The 21,649-nt window shown below is 48.0% G+C and overlaps 1 protein-coding gene across 1 annotated transcript in view; it reads right to left on the bottom strand.

Moving 5' to 3' along the window:
• LRP1 (LDL receptor related protein 1) overlaps positions 1–21,649 on the bottom strand; it is a 1,472,234-nt gene that overhangs the window by 1,171,317 nt on the left and 279,268 nt on the right. Inside the window, 1 exon segment of the mRNA XM_078688974.1 lies at positions 18,676–18,838. Coding sequence (XP_078545100.1) covers positions 18,676–18,838 — 163 coding nt within the window.

Raw genomic sequence — 21,649 nt, 5'->3', positions numbered from 1 at the left:
AAAGGAAAGGTGGAGCACAAGAAAGGGCCTGGAGCTCACTCACTCTCCTGGCAGAGGTGATGGCAACCAGGAAAGCAGTCTTCAAAGTAAGAAGGCGAAGAGGACAATTGTGAAGTGGCTCAAAGGGAGCGCACATCAGAAACGTAAGAACCAGGTTCAAGTCCCACTGAGGCATCACAAACGGAACAGGAGGGAATGTGCGAGTGATGCCCTTTAGAAATCTATTTACAATAGGGGACTTGAACAAAGAAGGTTGATCAGGCAGCCTCAGAAAGGCTGAAAGGGCATTTGATAGTGCCCAGAGCAGAGCCCTGCTGGGCAAGAGAAAGAAGGAAGAGAAGAACCTCAGAAAGAGGGGCAGCAAGAGGATCCACAGCCTTTGCTGTGCACCATGCCACAAATCTGTTCCACCTGCAGGCGTATACTGACTTTGTGGAGGGACGCCTGGCTGCCAGAATGACGTTACAGACCTCAGGAGGCAAGTCAAATGGCCTCAACTGTCGCCGCTCAATCTCCAAGCATGGAGGTGGAGACTGGACAGGTTCGGGTGGAGGACCGTCCCCTGCTGCTGCGACAGAAGGTCCTCCTGAAGAGGCAGACGAACCGGGGGATCGACTGACATACTGAGTAGCTCTGGATACCAGTACCTTCGAGCCCAGTCCGGAGCCACAAGGATGACGTGGGCCCGGTCGTGCTTGATCTTCTTCAGCACTCTGGGTAGAAGTGGTATAGGCGGAAAGGCGTACAGTAGACCGCAACTCCACTCGCGACGAAAAGAGTCTCCGAGCGAGTGCCGCCTTGGAAATTCCAACACGCAGAACTGATGACATTGCGCGTTCTCTTCGGTGGCGAATAGATCTAACCAAGGCTCTCCCCATCGATGAAAGAGGCCTTGCGCCACGTCCGAGTTCAGACGCCATTCGTGATCCATCATGCACCGACGGCTGAGCTCGACCGCCTTGGCGTTCAGAGAACCTGCCAGGTTTTGAGCCACCAGGGTCACGCCCTGGCGTTCCAGCCATTGCCAGAGGCGCAGAGCCTCCTGGCAAAGGGTCCACGATCCCACCCCGCCCTGTTTGTTGCAGTACCACATGGCAGTGGTGTTGTCCGTGAACACCTGCACTACACTCCCCAGGACAGAGGGGAGGAATGCTTTCAGCGCTAGACGAATCGCCCGTAACTCCAACAGGTTGATGTGGAGCCGGGCCTCCGCCGGAGACCAGAGGCCTCTGATCTCCGCCTCTCCCAAGTGGCCTCCCCAGCCCTGGAGGGACGCATCCGTCACAACTACGTGCTCCGGTTGGGGAAGGGAGAGGGATCTGCCGCTGACCCAATCGCGGTCCGTGAGCCACCACTGCAGCTGTCTCGCAGTGCCCTCCGAGATCAGGACGTGGTCGGATAGGTTGCCCTGATGCTGGGCCCACTGAAACTTCAGGTCCCACTACAGAGCCCGCATCCGCCACCTGGCGTGATGCACCAGCAGGATGCAGGAGGCCATAAGCCCCAGAAGCCGCAGCATCAACCTGACCGAGACCCAGGATAACGGCTGAAAGATGGGAATCAGAGCCTGAACATCCCGGACCCGCTGTTCGGGTGGATAAACCCGAAACCGCGCCGAGTCGAGAACCGCTCCGATGAAAAGGAGCTTCTGAGAGGGGCACAGGTGTGACTTCGGCACATTGATGGAGAACCCCAGCCTGTGCAGGAGGTCTGCCGTAGTCTGGAGGTGGCTGACGACTGTCTGAGGCGAGCCCGCCTTCAACAACCAGTCGTCTAGGTAGGGGAAGACTGAAACCCCTAACCTGCGCAGGTGAGCTGCGACCACCGCCATCACCTTTGTGAACACCCGTGGGGCGCTGGTAAGGCCGAAGGGGAGCACGGTATACTGAAAGTGCTCGTGGCCAACCGTGAACCGCAGGTAGCGCCGGTGGGCCGGCAGGACAGGGATATGGAAATAAGCGTCCTGCAAGTCCAACTCTACCATCCAGTCTCCTGGGTCCAGGGCAGCTAGGACCTGAGCCAGTGTCAGCATCTTGAACTTCTCCTTCCGGAGGAAGCCGTTGACGTTCCTTAGGTCCAAGATAGGGCGTAGGCCCCCTTTGCCCTTCTTGGGTACCAGAAAGTAGTGGGAGTAGCAACCACACCCTACTTCTGGCCCAGGAACGCGCTCGATGGCCCCCTTGGCCAAGAGGGCCGTAACTTCCTCCTGCAGAAGTCGCAAATGATCCCCCGATACACGGTGGTTCTGCGGTGGCATGGCTGGAGGAGTCGCCTCGAAGGGGAGGGAGTAGCCCCATCGGATGATCTGCAGCACCCACCTGTCCGAAGTGACGGTGCGCCAGTGGAGGTGGTGATGGCGAACCCTACCCCCCACTGGCGTCACATGGGCCTGAAAGCACGGACTAGGAGGGTTTAGAGGCGGATGCTGCGGGGGAAGGTGTGGACTGACCTCGCCGTTGTCCCCGACCGCCGGGACGGCGGTTCCCATGGCCGCCACCGCGTTGGCTATGACCCTGCGGAGCGTGGCTGGCAGCACGTGTGGGTACACCCCTTCCGTGGCCACGAAAGGAATGAAAGGCAGCCGATTCCTGGCGCGGGGCCGAGAGGCCCAAGGACTTGGCCGTAGCCCTGGAGTCCTTAAAGCGCTCGAGCGCATGGTCTGCCTTGCCGCCAAAGAGGCGACGGACATCAAACGGCATGTCCATCAAGGTGTTCTGGACGTCGGCCGAAAAGTTGGCGGACCTCAACCAGGCGTGGCGTCTGACCGCCACCGTCGTTGGCATTGCTCTACCCAGTGAGTCGGTGGTATCCAGCCCACACCGTATAGAATATTTGGCTGCATCCCGGCCCTCCACAAGGGCTTGGCCGAGTTTGGCCCGTACCTCTAACGGACACTCTGGCAGCAACTCCGCGACCGTATCCCACAGAGAGTGGGTGTAGCGGCCCAAGAGGCATGCGGTGTTGGAAGACCGCAGTCCCAGACTAAGGGACGAGAAGATCTTTTTGCCGTACTGCTCGTACCTCTTGGATTCCCTGTCCGGCGGTGCCGACGGGAATGCGGTCTGGGAATTGGAGGCCTGGATGACCAGGCTCTCGGGGGTAGGGTGGGTGGACAGGAAACAGGGGTCGCCCGGTGCTGGGCGGTGGCGTCTGGCCACGTTCCTATCTACGGGCGAACCCGTAGTGGGCTTGGGCCAAGTGCCCAGAAGAACGTCGGTCAAGGCCTCATTAAAGGGCAGCAGAGGCTCTGCCGAGCTTGACTGCGGTTTAAGGACCTCAGTGAGGAGATTAGTCCTCACGGCCGCGACGGGGAGCTCAAGGCCCAAGGTCTTGGCAGCCCTCATCAACACCACACTGTAGGTCGCCCCCTCCTCCGAAGCCACGGTAGGAGGGGAGACAAAACCAGTGTCTGGAGAGGTGTCCAGGTCACTGGCCTCCCCAAGGTCTCCTGCCCAGTCCTCATGAGACTGACACTCTCGGGTCATCGTGCAGTCGCAATCCTCGCAGTGCTTAAAGCCGGGCATCCCTACGGCACCAATCGGAGTCGAAAGACTTCGAGAAAGGATCAAAAAGTTAGTCAAAAATGGACTAGGGTTACTGCTTTTTCCAGATCTGCGCTTGCTGGCGCGGAAAAAAGAAGAACTGACGTCAGCACGCGGAGGCGGCGTCCAAGTACTCCGACGACGTCATCACGGCGCCCACGATGCCGACCATGGACGCGGAGCCGCAGACGACGCCTACCGACGCGCAAGGGTACTGCTACGCAAAAATTTCCGGATCCAGTCTGACGCCTGGGGATATTCTAAGGTAAGGAATCTAATACGAACGTGTCTCTTTCAGATGTTGCAGATGTAATGAGTTAAAACAAAAAAATGCTCCTCTTGGGTGGCTTTGATGTAAATTGGGGGGCACTGCTATAAGAATAGGGTTTTGCCTGCGAACTGTAATAAATAGTTAGAAAATGCATTAAAGATGTCAACCAGCTAAGACTCCTGTAACGAAACATGTACGCCCAGGAGTTATCAGCTAAGACCTTTCTTAATGTGTGTGTTACACCCATCTTCTCCCTCACCTTGGAGGAGACCAGGCCTCCAAGAAACTACAGAGATGTACACCTCACCAGTTTCTGGGAACCATGATGGTAGCGCATATTTGAAACTGATGCGCTCTCCAGCAAGTGAGAGCACAGAGGCCCACATTGTTGGGGAGCCATGCCAAACAACAGAGTGTAGCCAAGCCAACCACTCCAGAGAGCAACCCAGCTGACAGGACAGGGGCTTGGGAAACAGATTAGTGGTAGAGTTGTGTCCCCTCTTCACTGCGCCTTTCCCTCCCCAAGACAACTAACTTGAGGCCAGCTGCAGATACCTCAGGTACTCTAAGAACACTACTAGAGATTCCAGAGAGCCCCCTCAAAACAGACAGCCGGTGCATGAAGAGTATAGAATTCTAATGGAAAATGGTGACCAACTAAAACGGGGACAACCAGTCTAATGGGGCTGCCCCGACTGTCTCAAAGCCATCCAAAAGTCAAACACTTTCTTCAGTGTTGCAGCAAAGCAACTGAACAGTGCAACTGAAGAGGAAGAGGATTTATCAATTCTGACCAAGAGGGAGAATGTTCTAATTGCATCAATAGGCAAGGTCCATAACAAACTGATATAGTGGGGTACAAGATGAGGGTGTAGGAGGAAAAATTAGGAAAGGTGGAAGCACGCTTAATAGACAAGGGGCAAACTATTAGTTTGAATGAGGGATGGCTGGAAAAATAGAACCGTCCACACAAAGATTCTAGAGGGATTGCATAAGATTCACTGCATTCTGATCATGCACTCTTTTGACCGACAGTGATCTTGAAGATCAGGTGGAGTGACTGAAGAACTTAATCAGGTGTTATGTATCCGGGTTCTGCGGTGACCCCTTGAGGAGGATGAATCGAACTTGGTAATAGTATTAGAGACAGTCCTCCAGTAAGTGTTTCAGCTAGGTTATAAACAGTAGTGCCTATTTGTCCTCCACATCTGCCAAACACAGACAAGCAGCAAGATAACAGACAGGGGGAGCCAGCAGTGCAATGTTGGTGGCCCCCTGGGCCATCAAATGTTCCAGGTAATAGCCCTATAAAATTGTCCACAAGGCAGAGGATGCAAGTGATGAGTAAAAACACCGTGAAAATGGGTGGATCTGGCTTCTGTCCTATCCCTCACCTGGTTGTGATAGTAATCAAAACTTCAGTATTCACCCAAACGGAGGCTGCAGTGACCTATTTTGGATCCTTGGGAAGAATGGACCAAAGGGACCGACTCCTGGAGAGAACTATTTGAGATCCACTTTCATGACCCAATATCTTAAATTACATGTTGTGTGATGTACACTTTACCCATTCAGGCGGAGGCTCGTGACGTTTTGGACTAAATGGGTTTTCGTGAACTTCCCCTGTTAGAGCCCTAGACATCACTCATGTGAGATTTCCCCATTCTGCCCCCTTGATCAACTGAAACGCATAGGAGGGTAGATGCATATTCCCGTCCTGTAGTGAGTGAGAGCACTGGACACATACTCTCTCAGAGATAAGTGATAGTAGGGGAACTAGACAGGATGCCCACTGTCGCCCCCGGTGTTCATAATTTCCCTGGACCAGCCGGTGAGTGATTTCAGGGCCAAGAGTAAAACATGGGACATTATCCTGAAGAGGAGCCATGTTCAACAGTACATACATGATGCATTATCATACTAGAGAGACGCGAACTTTGGCCTGCCGGTGAATAGGCCCTGACAGACCTCTGAGCTATATCGGGCTACATACAAACTGCGAGAAATTTTGTTTGTTCCCAATACGGCCTGCTCTGCAAAATGATGTGCCATAGTTTCCCTGCGAATGGTGGACTTTTAAATACAGAGAGCACAGAAAGACCAATAGAATGAACAGCTAGCGGCAGGAAAGGAGGGTAAAATAATTGTGGCAATGTGAAAATCCAGTTCTGTTGTGGCCTTCTGTTGTCCACCATGGACAGGACTGCAATATCCAAAATGATCCTCCTGCATACAGTCTTGTATTTTTTGGCAGCTCTGCCTGTGGGGACTAAGAGCAAGCAATTCTCGGACCTACATCCATTGCTCTCAGATCTCATGAAGGGCAATGGCCGTGAAAATGGCTTTGGGCAAGCTGCAGCTGCCCATCAGTGAGAGTGGGCTTGTGGGGTCCCAACTATCAGCAATACTATCTTGGCGGCCAGGAAGCAATGGCCCACAAGGGTGTTCAGGATCATCAAGGGGAGGCAGAAAAGGAGGATGTGTAATGAGAACTTAATAATAACACTATATATAGCAATATTGGTGGGTACTGGACGTCCATTCAAAGTTCCAAATTTGGTGAAGACAGATACTGCCGGCAAAAATGAGTCAAATTAATATACGCAGGGCCCATCTATGCCCCTGAGATTCATATCTTAGAGGCATAGTCAAACTTAGAAATAACATCCCGTGGACACAAGAGGGATGCAGCTAAGTAGGGGACCTCTATGAAGGTGGAAGACTCCGCTCCTTCTACAGTATAAGGGAAACCTTTGAAATAGACCCCATCAATTCATTACACGTGGTGCACTTATTAGAGTATCTCAGCTAACATGGAAATTGGAGAGGGGAGAACCCAGACGTCAAATTTCATGGAACTGGTATTGATGCATGGTTCAGGAAGAAGGATGATCGCATTACTGTACCGAGGATTATCACAACCGTTTAGGTCGACTCCAACTAAGATTAGGAAAGGGTAGGATGAAAATGTTTTCAGGAACAGAACAAGACCCAAAATGGGAAAATATGCTTGAATACAGGCAAAGGGTAGCAAGGAACCATAAATAGACCCATGTAATGTATCCCTATCAAACCTACGTATTCCCGAAACACATCTATCAAATATATGCTGGAGTGCCTGCCACATGCCCAAGATGCTGCATGGTCAATGCCAGCTTTTACCATTTTGAGTGGAAACACTGGAAGACGGTGGGTACTACGGTAGCAGAAATAACAGACCGCAGACCTCTATGTGCTGAAGAAGGCCGCCTGCTGTGGCTGATAGCACTACCGAACAAACAAACACCAAAACAGATTTATTGATTTGGCATACATGTTGGCCAAGAAAAAGACTGCCAAGTGATAGAAGGTGCAAAACGCGTTGCTGATTAACACATGTCTGAATGATCTGCAAAAATAGGGGCAGCAGAGGCAGAAAGGACACCCAGAGCATATCTACGAGTACTGAGAAATCAACAGTAAAAAGTTTAAAGACACTCCGAACACAAGCAAAGTGAACTAAAAGGGAAAACCCTTCACAAATGCAGGTTCCTTCTGTACCCTAGGTGTTAATGCCTCAAGCGACACACTCAATGTGTGACATTCAATGTCCACCTTCAACAGCCACCTTGGGTACTAAGCTTTTGAAGTTCAGTTGTATTGGGCTGAATGCGAAGAACACTCTAAATAATGAAAAGACTGGTAGTAAATGAAGGAATGTTCAATGATTATGCTGGAAATATATACTTATCAAGCACTGCACTGTAACAAACTGTAAATCAAAGAGTGATTAAAAAAATTAAAAAATAAAAACACGCCATTTTCCAATCTACAGGGGCGCCTCCAATCTTAGGGATCCGTGACCCTGTAATGACCACTTTATGCTCAGGTCATGTCAGTCTGCTGACCCTCCTGAGACTCGTTTCAATAAGAACTTCAGTTGACTTGCATGTTTGCCTTATTAACTGGGAAACACCCAGAGGCCTACCCAAAAAAATACATGGGTAGAGTAGCACGCTTCACAAAGTCATGTGGAACACTTTCATCACAACAGCATCTTTGAGCAATCAGAAGTCCAGAGTAAGAGGAAAGTCATCAAATGTGTAAAAATGGTTCTCAGCACAAAAGTAAACAGAAAAAGTAGAAGTGCACCAGTGTGCACCAAGTAAAACACAAGGAGCACCACAGGGCTAATAAAGGCAGCCAAGCATGTCCATATAGAAATTATTAAATATTTTGGCACAAAAATATTATACACAGGAGTTCTGAGCTTTCCTGGTCTGATGTCTACACAGTGGCCATTATGTGTGTGCGCACTTGTTCGCATATTTTTTTTTTTTTTAAATCACAGTATTTGGTTTTGAGTTTTCTCGCTCTTTTTTTTACCATTCCTGTGTGCTGTGTGGATGTGGGAAAATCAGACTGTCACATAGATATAAATGTTACTGCCCACACCTAGTTTTTTAAATTACTTTATTCGTGGCTTTGAATGATCGTTGGTTTATTGCTCATGTTCGAATTTGCATCTAAAGCACATGTACATAATAGAGTTATTGTTAAAGAAATCTCATTAAAGTATACATGTAGATGTGCAGTATGTAAAACTGTAATTATCATCATTGCTAAGTGTAGGGTGGGACCATGGCCAATTAGAGGCAGACCTTTAGGTGGGCCATGTCGTCTCCTTTTCCTTCGACAATTGTGTCTAGCACTCTGTCGACCTGTATTATGATTTAGTTTTTTTCATGACTATTAGTAATGAACTATTACTTATTAAACAAATATATTTAACCGAAACAAAAGTACAAGGGGTTCTGAAGTTAGAATTATGGGCACGGGCTCAGTTCTCCCCTGTAAAATGATGAACCGTGATTTCTCAAGACTTCTGTAACTAGGTGAAATGTGCATTATTTACACCGTCTTTGCATAACAAAAAAACATATATGCCAATGAAGCCTGTCAAATAGAATATGAGGCAGAACTTATCAAAGTAGTTTTCCTGAAAATCTGTCTAGACAGAAGTACCAAGGTGCTGTTAAACAGTAGAAGCATTTCGACCTACCGAATCTGGGTCACACCCATCAACAATATCTTAGTGCTTTCGTGGTCAACATCTTTTCTAGGGGTTTACCGTAGTACATTCCGAACCCAACCATCTCCGGACTTTTTGTTAAATCCTTTATGTTCACAGAGTATCAGCAAGACCCTACAGCAAGTATATTTACTATCCAATGACAAGCGTGCTCATGTTATATGGATTGCAGGGCTAATTATCTTCTCACCAGATTTAATTCCCATACATTCACTCCATTGTGTGCCTTCAGTGGGTACTCTTCTATACATCAAAGGTGTCACCTACATTCTCACACTCCAGTAAGTGCCTTTGATACAAGGTTTGAAACCAGAAACAGTCGGAGAGGAGGATCTTTTAGAGTAGAGTGTTTTTCAGGGAGGATAGCCTGAGGTGCACGGAGAGGTCGTTGCAGATGGACAGTCTGCCAGCTCCCTCTTAGGATCCGGACTCATGATGACCGGTGACTTCACAAAGAGGCTGAAGACTAGGGGTGATGGGCTTGTGCCCTACCTGAGATGAATGTTCTGAGACCTTGTGATGGAAGAGAGGTCTTCTGCATGGCTCTGGACAGCGTGCTTCCCTGCCCTATGCGGATCTCCTAGCAATTCACGCGAATGCACTGTAGGTTTTCTTGATCTCTACCTCAGTGAACATGACAATCGCGCATATCTACCGAGGGTCTTCCTGTTTACAAGAATTGTGAACCTAGAGCTTGGCTCTGAGGTGGAGGGGCATAAATGGCGCATCTCTCTTTTACAGAGAGTGGCTATCGCCCTCTGTACCAAGGCTGCTTTAGACGGACAGTGGTGGCAGGATTTAGTTATAGTAGCCTCTGGCTGCCCTGTTGCCCCAGGAATCTGGTTGTTACACCTTGAGAGTTCAATCAGCGTGAATTGGTCGTTTTCAGAGAGGACTGGAACTGCTCTAGGAGGAATTTGCCAATTCCCATGTGCATCAAGAAGGTTCCGTGCATCACCCCCGACCTCCAAGATCGCGGTCTCTGTGCTATACGTCTGGAGAAAACCTAGACGACACCGCGTTTAGAAATAATAAGCCTATTTGTAATCAGATCCAGAGCAACTTCTCAATTCCCTTCTCTCAAAAAAGGAGGATAGGAGTCCAGGACTCTGGAAGTTTCCGGCCTGGATTCTTCTTTCTTCAGCAGTTAGGTAAAATGCAGAGTTTAAAGCCGAGGAGAGGAGTTTCCATGAAACATCTCAGCATTTCTATTTTTCATATGATTTGACTTGCAAGGGGGTGTCATAGTTTGCTAACAGCAAGTTTGTGTCAGTTCTGTTGTGAGGATCAACTTAATGAATTGCAGATAGCTACAAATATATATATATATATATATATATATATATATATATATATATATATACCTATTAAACAGAAGATTGATTCTAGCTGCCAGTGAACAGGTACATGTGCTTAAATTTCAAACTTGCAACTGGTTAACCACCTAAAATCATGTTAACAGTTACACTTTTTTTCAAAAAAATCTTCACATCGCTGCCCATTGTGGCAGGGAGCACTGGTTAGAAAATTAATTGCAGGAAGGCCTAGAAAATGCATTACCCAACACATATAAAATATGCAAACACAAATGCCTCTATCCTGATAAATATTTATAACTATTTCAAGGAGATGACCCGGTATCTACATATTTATATGGGTTTGATGATACGGAATTCACTTCAGCGACGTCAGCATCACAGTTGAGTTTTTTTCACTTCCCTTCAGAAGGGACTATTAAAGAATCAGGGATACTCCTTGGATTTCAAGGAACAAATTAATTTTGGAGAGCTTCTTACTTTGAAGTGGACTTTCAATCTTGGAGAATCCGAATTTCAGGAAGAGAATAAGGGATTATTATTTGGGGCGGTTGGTCACTCACCTCAAGGAATAATTACATTAACTTGTCAGGGTGAACCTTAAAAGTAAATAAATTCATCTGAGCTCAGACACCTGGAAGATATGGATTAGAGCAGATAAGCTAAACTTAGGGCAATGTGTAAATTATTCGTCAGTACCAAACAGTAATAAAGTCAAAATACAAACAACAAAAATCTCAACCCTAATTAGAAAAACAGAGTAGAATATAATAAACAAAATGACACCACATGAAAAAAACAATACAGATAACTGGAGATTTGAATTTGTAAAATTGTAAGTAAATATAGTACCAAAAAGCACCAAGTGCCAATGGTAGCAAATTGAAGTGGTAGACCGGGACCGTAGGTGCCATTTCAGGCCAACTGCGATGAAGCGTGGTTCAGATATGGTTTGCCACAGTCACAGACGTTACCTTCAGACGTAATCATTTTAATTGAGCTCTAAATACTTCAGCAGGGCAAGTCTGCAGCAGCATGCAATGAAGTTTCATCCATATCAGACACTTTTGCCACAGTCTCCCTGACGGCTCTAGAAATCCTGGAAGTCCAAACTTTTTCTCCAAGTCCCACTTTTCAGGGTTTCGGGATCAGCTGCTCTGGCACACTTCGAAGGCTTCCAGGACAGAACTTAGGGTGCATGACTCACTCAGCAGAGGCCAGCAGCAAGGTGCAATCCACATCCAGTTGGTACCGGTCAACTTGTCACTTCAGGAGAAAGGAATTGCCAATGGTTATTGTGTCCCTGTTTTATTGTGTCAGTCAACTGACCCTTAGGAGTCCACTCCTTTGTCCTGGCTATAAGATAGAGCAAGTCCAGTTCTACAGAGCTCCTCTTGGGTGACAGACAACAGGTCCCGTTCTCTTCTTTCTTTTTTTCACAGGTCAGAAAGTCTTCTAAGAGTTCCTTGGGGTGCCCTATTGATGATGTGCAACAGCAGAAAGGTGGGAGTGACTCCTCTACACTCCCTAACCAATTGAAAAATGTTCTGGAGGGCAAACCTCCACATTTTTTGCAGCACATCCCGTTGGCCTTACTGCAAATAAACCCACAGTGCACCTCACCCCCAAAATCCGAAATGGGTGAACCCTTCCTCGTTTGTGTACAAGCAGAAGTGTGGCCAAGAAAATAGGCAGTCCTCTCCCGAGACCACTCCAAACCATGTTCTGGAGGTAGCTTCCTTTCCACTGTGTTTGAAGCCAGAATAGTTGATTGTGGGCCTTGGGGACAAAGATTTTTCTTTCTTCAAGTCTCTCACAACACAGAAGTATGAATTGGCCGGCCTCATCGCTGTCCATGTCAAGTTACCGATGTTCCGGAGTCTCTCTCTCCCCCATTCCCCCCCCCCCCATTCCCCCCCGATTGGCCATTTCGAGCTATTTGGGATCAAAAACTCCACACTCAGTCCATCTTGTTACCAGGCCCAAGTCATTGTTCCTCTTTGGGAGAAATTTCTACACCTCATTCATTTCAAGCATTGGCTGGGCAGCTACCAGCAGGCTACTGCAAAATAGCTTCCAGGAGCTTCAGGCAGGGAAAAGGTAACCTTCTTAACGTTCAGCTTCCAAGATGGTGCCAGAGTAGGTCTGATTTCTCGGAGCTCCACTGCCAGTCCACTGCTTGGGGCGGACACCAACCTTATCCGTGCTCCCTTCAGCCGGTCCCTGATCTCGGACAGTCTCCTGACCACCGCCAGCAAAGTGGAGGCCCTGGGCGGCGCGGGGCTGTTGAAGCAGTGATACGTCTTGAGAGCAGCCGGAGACCGTACTAGCAAGAAGTGGTGGCCTCGGAACTCAACGCTGAGGACCTTGCTAAGAGATGCTGCATGTTCGGCCCATTCTGCATTTTTTGGCCTCCGTGGACACTGGGCTCATCCCTCTCGTTTGCACTCCCACGGCCTGGGCTGTTTGCGAACATCGGCCCACACTTGTGGCCTACACCAGGGGCCGACACAGAGTTCTGTGCCGTGCCCCTCTCAGCAATGGGTCGGCCCGCTCCTGCAACACCCCCCCCCCCCCTTTTCTGCTTGGACACCCTCCGCGGTAGCTAGCACGTCTGGTGAGCCCGACATAATGCGTTTGAATTTGCGCTCTCTCCACGCAGGCGCCTGCCATCTCCTTTGCGGCACACCTACAATTGGAGCACTTTCCTGATGTCGGCCAGCACCTGCCGCTCACACCTGGGGCTGATATTTATGCAGGGGCACGCAGTGCTTGAAATGGAAAAATATAAGTGCAGGTACTCTGTACCAGAGTACCTGCTTGTTTCTGAGAAGTGCGGGTACTCTCCAATTAAAAGTATAGCTTTTCTCTTGAGAAGTGCCGGTACTCTCCCTCTCTAAATAAACAAGTGCCGGTTCTCCGTACCGGACAGTACCAGCCCATTTAAAGCACCTGGGGCACGGCATAGTACGTGGGTCTGTCCATAGCGGACCTTCTGTCTTCTTTCTGGTCATTGCCACGGCCCGTCCAACATCCCGGTCCCCACTCCTTCAGAAAATTCACAATCACTGAAACGCAACATGGAGGCAGGCCCGGCTCACCCCGCATAAGAACTGGCCCGCTGTGCCGCCAGGGCTTTATTGGATCTGAGGTGCTGTTGGTCCCTGCATGCCAGTGACTCTCCCCTTCCCCCAACCTGCCATTCCTTTGCAAGAAGGGGCTTGAGCCTACCTCCCCCTGCGGAACTACTGGACCTGCTTGTGTACCCCGTTGGCAGAGGAAGCGCCAACGCAGATCGGGTTCCTTGGAGACTGGCCTCGCGACTCACACCTAGGCCAGAACAGAATAAGGCTGTGCTACCGGTCTCTAGCCTCTTCGGCTCAGCTCACCTGAGGAGGGCACTCTGCTTTCCTACTGGACTGCACACCATATTTAGGATGCTGCAGTAAGGCTACACATAGTACGCATGTAATTATCCAAGCCCTGGGTGTATTTCCTACACCATATACTAGGGATGTATAGGCAAGTTATATATGTCAATCAAGAGAAACCCAATTTAACCACATTTATAGGAAATGCATAAGCACATTGCTCATGTTTAGAAAGGGTAAAGTGCAGAGTTAAAAAAAACAGTAAAAATAGGGTCCAGGCAGAGACCCAAAATCTGAGGTGACCATGCAGAAAAGGCATACTTGCTACTGAGGCTATTGGGCTTTCCGTGATAATGCTAATAAGGGGAACTCCAAAATTTCAAGGAAACGATTGGGCAATCAAGGAGACACTTTGGATTTCAGGAAACCAATCATGGCACTCCTTAAGGAGAACAAGAATTGAAACAGCAAGACACTTTGGATTTCAAGGCAGCAATCATGGATACAGACACACCGGATTTTAGGGAAACTTGGGCAGTTCTGAGAGCACTACTTCAAGAATGCAGAAGCCCAACCACAGTGAAGTTCAATCACATTTTATTGCTCATCACAGATTAATCTGATTTCGCCAAAGTGCAGTCCTAGTGAGCTGTAGCAACGTATTTTTGGGGAAACAAATAGCAAAGTCTACATAGCCTGTGTGAAGAAAAAATATCTTTACTGAGACAAGCCCAACAGTAATGCCCTTCAAGTGATCTGCATTTGCAGGATTTTACCAAACTGTGAAAACCTTTGCTGCAAAATTCATTGAAATTACAAGATCAGAAGGGGGCTTCATAGGCAGTTCATTGCCAGACAACAGCAGAGGTCTGTGCGTCAACATCCAAAAACTGCACTTTGGAACTCACCCACTCAGATGTGCACGCAAGTTTGAAGGGTTATGCGCACGAAATTTCAACTCGTATTATTGCCAACAGTGACACCTTTTTCATTCACTCAAATAAGCAAATTCGGCAACTAAAAATCAAGCACAGATATTGTGGAAAGGATTGGAAGTTTGTGTCAGAAAAGAAACGACTCAACCAAATGAAGAAAATACAATAACTTGGGACATTTGTGTGGGGGAATCAAAGCTATGGCTCTATCATAGAGTAGAAAGCAGATATTAGGGTGTAGGGCACCGTGGAACAACAGGGGGCTGACTCTAGGCAGGTGTAGATAATGAGAGGAGTGAAGGGCCCCCAAGTAAACACAGGGGTCTAGCAGAGATCTGGTTCAAAGAATAACAAGTTAGGGCGTTGAAGGGTCCGGAGTAAAAAATATCAGCGCTGTGGTGGAAGTTGATGACTACACTATACAGCCTACATGGATGAAAAGCCATATTAACCACAGGTCCTCGGTGGTGGCAAATTCTCAGAATCAAGCAAGGGTTCAAAAATCCCTGCTTTCTATCCTCAATCTACCTTTGCCTCCCGCTCATCAGTAGCCTGGTGGTTCATGAGAGCAGCGATCCCTCTGCGACGGATGCAAGGTTTCTTCTCTATTTGGGTCTATAAAAGCAGGTCAGAACCTTAGATCATAACTTGTGCTCTTTTCACTTCTATTCCATACCCTCGGCTACCTCCTTAGTCATCTCTTATCATCTTACTTCTAACTACCCCTTCATTGCATTCATCTCGCCCTCATATCTTCTCCTTAGGTACACCCACTCTTGTGAATTGCACTCCGCTGCCACCAGGAACACTCATGAACCCATAACTCACTTCTGTGACATCTGGTTATCCTTCGGTTATAACCCACTTGTTTCGTGGCGGACTGCAAAAACCCACCATGGTGGTGTCTGTGCTGTGCAATGTTTGTGCCATCTCTCAGTGTGGGTGGACCCCAAAAATCCTCTGGCATGGCATCTCTTTATCTGGTGCTTATTGACATCTACGCTTCAGGGTAGACCCCCAAAGATACACTGTGGTGTATGGTATCCTTGGGTAGTTCCTTCTCTACATCTGAAAGGACTCATCCTTACAGTCATATCCACTTATCCACTCACAAGATGAGAAATTTGGTGAAGTAATCATGGTAGGTTAAAGTAATCATGGTAGGTAAATACAAATGAGACTATCCACCTCCCATCTATCCGTCCCACGCTGAGCTTAAACACAGCGACACGGTCATTTGCAACAAGTTTGGAGAACACTTCCAAATCTCATGTACAGCACCAAAATGATTCACAGATAAGCCACTGTAAAAAGAAACCTCTGCCAACCATATATAGCAAGCAGAGTAGCAAATGTCTCAATTACCTTTAATTGCAAAAAACACAGTTGATGGACAGAATGTAGAACAATGTCATACATTCACCCCAGTACAAGGATCTGGGCCTAAATCGCTCATCTTTTTTGCACTCCACACCACCCTGGGTTAGACACTGGCTATATGCAAATCAGCTCTGACCCTGTGCCTCATGGGAACAGTCCAGTCTGAACTACCAAGCCATGTCTTTCCCAGACCTGAATCAAGCATCCAAGGACCGGTTTCTGGCTATCAGCCTTCATCAGCCTGGATAGCTTGACTCCAGTGGTGTGGAGAGCCTGGGACTCACGTCTGAGCATACCCAGCCCACTCGGGTGAAAATTGCAAAAAACACAGTTGATGGACATTTACCTTTAAAGCACTTTGGGTCTAGGGGAAGGAGGGCCCTTCACAAATGCCAATAATGTACAGGCTTTTGACAATTTGGTTACCGCCGATTAGGAGGTACTGTATGAGGTATGGAATGTTGGGATCTGGTTGAAAAGACAGATTTTTAGCTTCACTTTGCCAGGACTAACCTCAACCAGAATAAGCTCGAGTCAGACAGCTCTACAGATGTCTGCACGTTTGTCTGAGTGCTCAGTTTAGAACGATATTAGAGACAAGGTGAACTGTTTCTTTTCCAGAGTGATGAACCAATGAAGATGCTTTCATCGTGCTTTTTTCTAGCTCCTAACGTTCCAAGTTGGCACACCTCCTGAGGTAGGATAGCCGGTTTGGAAAAACAAATGGATAATATTTCTGAAATATCACGTTTCTGGCTGGTGACACAAAACTGCAACTTGTGTTTTGGATCAAAAAAGTACAACTAAAGCAAAACGTTAATGATAAAGACAGAGACAAACTAATATTCTTGAAGCAGTTGGAAGGCGGCCCCAGGTCAGAACATGTCTAAAGACGCCATCTCAACAATTGGTATTGGCTGAGCTGTACTCACACCTGCATGAAAGTCAAACTCTCTTCCAAGCATTGACCAGTGCTCGTTTGAGCTCTATCCGGAACCCTTGACATTAACAGCGAATAAACGAATACCACAAAACAGTACATTTCCCACATACCGTACATAAGCATGCGGCACAAAGGAAACAATATATATTAAGAGCCGGATTGCCCCACATTTAGTTGGAAGAGAGGGCATACATCGGTGCTAGTAATATGAACGTTTAAATAGAATATGCATACAGTGGCAAGTGAGAGAGTGGCAGACCAAGTCTCTGTTTCCAAACCGGACATAAAAGGGCGGCAGTTTCTTTACAGAGGACAGGTCAAACCTCGGTCCAAATAAAACTGTCCCTCTCTGTGACTGACAGCAATAATTAAATTGCGCCTTACTTCCCCCAGCGCCCATTACTGCACTATCTGATGGACTCTCTCGAATCTTCTCCCCGTCGGCGCGGGTTACACTTAATGAGAATCAAGCTGCTGCGTCGATGTCGAATCTGTCCCCCTATCTGATCCTCGAGGGGCCTCAGCTGCGGCCGACCTCCAGCCCCCGAGACGGGCAGCCACCCGGGGCCCTTGGGTCACGTTTATTGTCAATGATGACGTATTGCGATGGGAGCTGCGCCTTTTCGAGAAGGGTCCGGGCAGGCGGCACTCAAACTTCCTCTAGAAAAACTCCCCTGGCTGCTGCCGATTACCAAGACAACCACCCCAGGGGTTATACCAAAAATATTTCCACCACCCAGTGGGCACAGAAACGGCATTCAAATCTATTGTGTGGATAGGCAGAGGTGTGTCCCCTGGGCTGCAAGTCCCCTCCCTGCCATGAGTCCCCAGTGTGAACAGGCTTAGTTAGTGGGTGCTCTCTGGAACCTCTCCTCTTCGGTCTACACCGCGTACACAGCTCTTTGTAAACTCTTAAAGCGTATTTTTTTTGCTCACTTACTCTTTTCTTTCCCCACGAGGTGCTTAGTTGGGCTATAACCGGCATGTTGATTGGACGGCGCTTTACGAGTGCCAGTTTCACTCATGGAGTCAGTCGACCTGTGACCCCAGTGAGAGAGGCACCGGGAGGATGAACGACACTGGGGTCGCCAGGCGAGGAGTGGCGCTGCCCACGGTGGCATCCGGCACCATGCCAACCGGCAGTGACGTTACAATGGGCTGACAACGCAGGCATGGGCCGAGCTGGTCATGGGAGGCCTAGCTTCAGATGAATGACTCTAAAGGCCAGGGCCTGGAAAATCACGCACACGTTATGGTGAGTACACTGAGCTCAGCAGCAGTCAGAATGAGCAGGAGTTCCAGTTCTTCGCCCCATACAGCAGAATATTCCCCCGCGGTTCCTTCCACGCCATACGAACGCGTGATCCGTGATCTGTTCTTTACTAGAGACCAGGGCTGGAGTGGAATATGGACAAGGCGGCCGGGCAGAAACGAGCATCCACCACCATTCACAAGCAAATACAGGGCGCCCGCATTTCACTAGTGAGGAGTGAACCACAGCACAATTCTCCAAATCCATGGCGTGGATTGGCCAGACTTCTGTGTAAATACCACTCGCTGTTCCACTGCTGTCATCAAGGTCACAGTTCTGCCCGTGCACCATTCGGTGCCCCGAAAGATGCTCGAGAAGAACGGACAATCACTGTGAATTCCAGCATTTTTTTTTTTTTTTTTTTAAATGGAGTTCTGCAATTTCCCAGAATGACAGAATTCCCTCACCCCAGAGTATGACAGTATCAACGTTTGTGCTCTTCAAACCGTTCCTCATACATTTCCCTCTCTCTCTTACCACACACACACTCTTGCAGGCCCCTCCACACCCTCCCAGGCCCCAGAGGTCACTCACCCCATGGCTGGGTCCAAGGCGATGCCCTTGGGGTTGTACAGCTCGAGGTCCAGCAGGGTCACGCAGGTGTCGCCGTTCTTGTTGCACACGAAGATCCGGTCGTCAATGTCGTCCACGAAGTAGAAGTTCCCAGTTAACCAGTCGATTGCCATCTGCTCCACATCTGTCCACAGGGAGGAAGGAGAAACAAAAGACATCAGGAAGAGCATCCCACAGATGAGATCATCAATGAAACAAAACAAGGGGAATGCAAAGCGAAAAAAAGTCTAGAAAAATGAACAGACCTAGTATTGCATTGGATCAAGGTGTGCGCTCAACATGATATGACAGTGCGGAGGGCAGGTTTTACATGGAGCTAGCAGTTGGTGCACAGATATAAGGTTCCAGATATCAAGATCCTCACCTCGGCTCCAGCTTCTAGTAGTTTCATTGATGTGCTGGAGGAATATATGATGATACAACGAATTCCGTTGCAACGCATGCCTTTACCACGCATGCGTTACAACGGAATTCGTTTACCACGCATAAACATTTCCTCGACTATTAGCGTGGTGACGTCATACGTCGTTAAGAGAATTTCCCGATTTCTCTTAAACGACTATGATGCCGACGTGACTTATGGTGAGTTGTTTTATTTGGGGGGGAGACCCCCCCAAGCCCCCCCTTTATTTTTTTTACCTTTACTACATATGCCTTTACTACAAACATCGTAGTAAAGGCATGCGTGGTAAAGGCATTAGTGGTAACCACGCATGCGTTGTACTGCATGCGTGGTTAAAGATTACGTGGAAACGGCTTCGTTGTAAAGGCCGTTTCCCGTGCTGAATCCGAGGTGAGGATCTTGATATCTGGATTACTCATTTATGGAGTTTTATATAGCGCATTTGGCCCGAAGGCGTTAAAAAACAGAGCTGACCAAAGCAATGAGAAATGCACGAGCAATTTATGTAAAAAAAAAAAAAAAAAGAGGGGGGGCCCAGGATGGAACAAACTCAGAAACAAACTCTTGCAACACATCATGAAGACAACATATCAAATATAGACCGAATGGAGCAGCTACAAGGTAAACACCTTAAGACAAAGATCAGGGAAAAGCGGTGGCCTTGAGAAGTTAAGTGTGAAGGCAGTATGGTGGGTAAAGGCGGCATAAGGAAGGAGTACAGACTGAGGCTGGAGAAGTTTCAACTAGAGTCCAAAGGCGAGAGAGAAGGGCAAGAGGGAGGCGAAAGCTAAAAGGCAAAGAGTAGGTGACTTAAAGACAGAGCCTGAGAATGTGGGTGATATCAAAAAGAAAAGTTTGAATAGGGCTGGACATTGTGTCTGTGGAAGAGAAGTCTCAGCTCAGTCTTCAAGCTAGACAGTCAGACGAGAGGTTTGTAAGCCTCGAGAGAATTCCAAATTCGAGTTGCACTGCACTAAAAGTATTGTGCTACTGTGCTTACCCTTTTAAAAGTCAGAGGTTCCAGGGCTTAATGTGTATAAAAATAAAATTAAAATAAGAGCCAGGGCCCTCGTCTGGAAGCCACTGCAGCTTGCTTCACCCATTGCCCCTGCCAGTGACAATACCAACACAACTAGTAACCATCACACTCCTACAACTGAGACAATCCTAGGGACCCCAAAGTTAGAAGAATGGCTCTGGTTGCAGGTATTAGTCGATTTCAATGTATATTATATTAACAATAAACAGGGGTGGGTGATAGATTCCGCTCCACCAGCAGAGTTCGCAGATATTTAGCCACTCTGCATTATGTTTGTAACAGGGAGTTCCGGCCAAACTCCGCCAACCACCACATGGTGAAATTTTTTCTCACGCTCATCTCACCAACAGCAAGTTAGCTAGAGTGAGCGAGAATTGGTGTCCCCTAGCGTGAATTTCAGGGACTAGGAGGGCACCCAGCAATATTTTCTCAATGCAGGTGGTCATGGGCTTTCGCGAACGTTCACTGTGAAAAAAAGCTACAGCTGGAGTAGAAAATCTGCTGGAGTGGCAGCAAAGAAGCATCTCCCTCTTGTGCGCTGCGTGGTGCCATTCACGGGGAATTTGCAGTACAGAGCAAGCTCCCGGTGCTAAAAATCAGAGCGATGTGCCAATTTCCGTCCGTTTGCGTAACTACAAAATCTTGCTGAGTTTTCTTGAAACTCCAGGAGTGAAACTCAGCGAGATCCGCCCACTCCTAATAATAAACTTTTATTGTGCTCATCTATAAAAGACTGTCATAAATGCTGGTGTTGACAATTAAGCATGGAGAGGTTCGAAGAGAAATGTTTCCTAATTTTGTAAAGATCTGAGCCCATCAGACACTTTCAGCATCGATGCCAGGTACCAAGTGTTGGTGAGGTCTAGAACCTTATGGGTGATGTAAGCCATTGTGTATAATGCCCTGGCTTCTATGGATAAGCCATTTCAGTATTAATAGCACCAGTGTAAAGTAGTCACATATTTTAGTTCCAGAGACAAAGCATACTGCTGCGTGTAACATTGCCTTCAGTGGCAGGGGGAGAACTTTAAAAGTCCAGTCAAAGAAAGTTGCCATAGTCAATGACAACACAAGTTAAGTCAAGAGGTCTTGTCCAGGGTTGGACTGACCAATTCACTAACCCGATTGCAGCTAAATGCACATATTATTGCCCACATGGTGAAAACAGTAGGTGGGAAGCATGTGACAGAGCAACATACGTGATGCAGTACAATAGAAGGAGTGCTGTCCATGACTGTGTGTTGGCTCAGCAGCAAAGTGTTTGGATGCCAGTTTAAGTGGTCACTGGATGACAGCAGATAAATAACCTAGCACTGGTATAGTGGTAATGGAGCCGATGGTGGCTAGAGACGGTGGGAAAAGGAAAGAGGAGGATTTAAGAGCTTCATGGAAGCATGTCAAGGGCGACTATTGCTGATAGCCCCAGTAGTCCCACCAGCCACAGGATGAAGACTGACTCAAGGACAGAAGTAAGGAAGTTTAAGGAACGGCCT

The sequence above is a fragment of the Lissotriton helveticus genome, chromosome 1_1 (assembly GCF_964261635.1).
Source record: "Lissotriton helveticus chromosome 1_1, aLisHel1.1, whole genome shotgun sequence".
NCBI lineage: Eukaryota > Metazoa > Chordata > Amphibia > Caudata > Salamandridae > Lissotriton > Lissotriton helveticus.
This window is presented reverse-complemented; position numbering and strand designations above follow the sequence as displayed.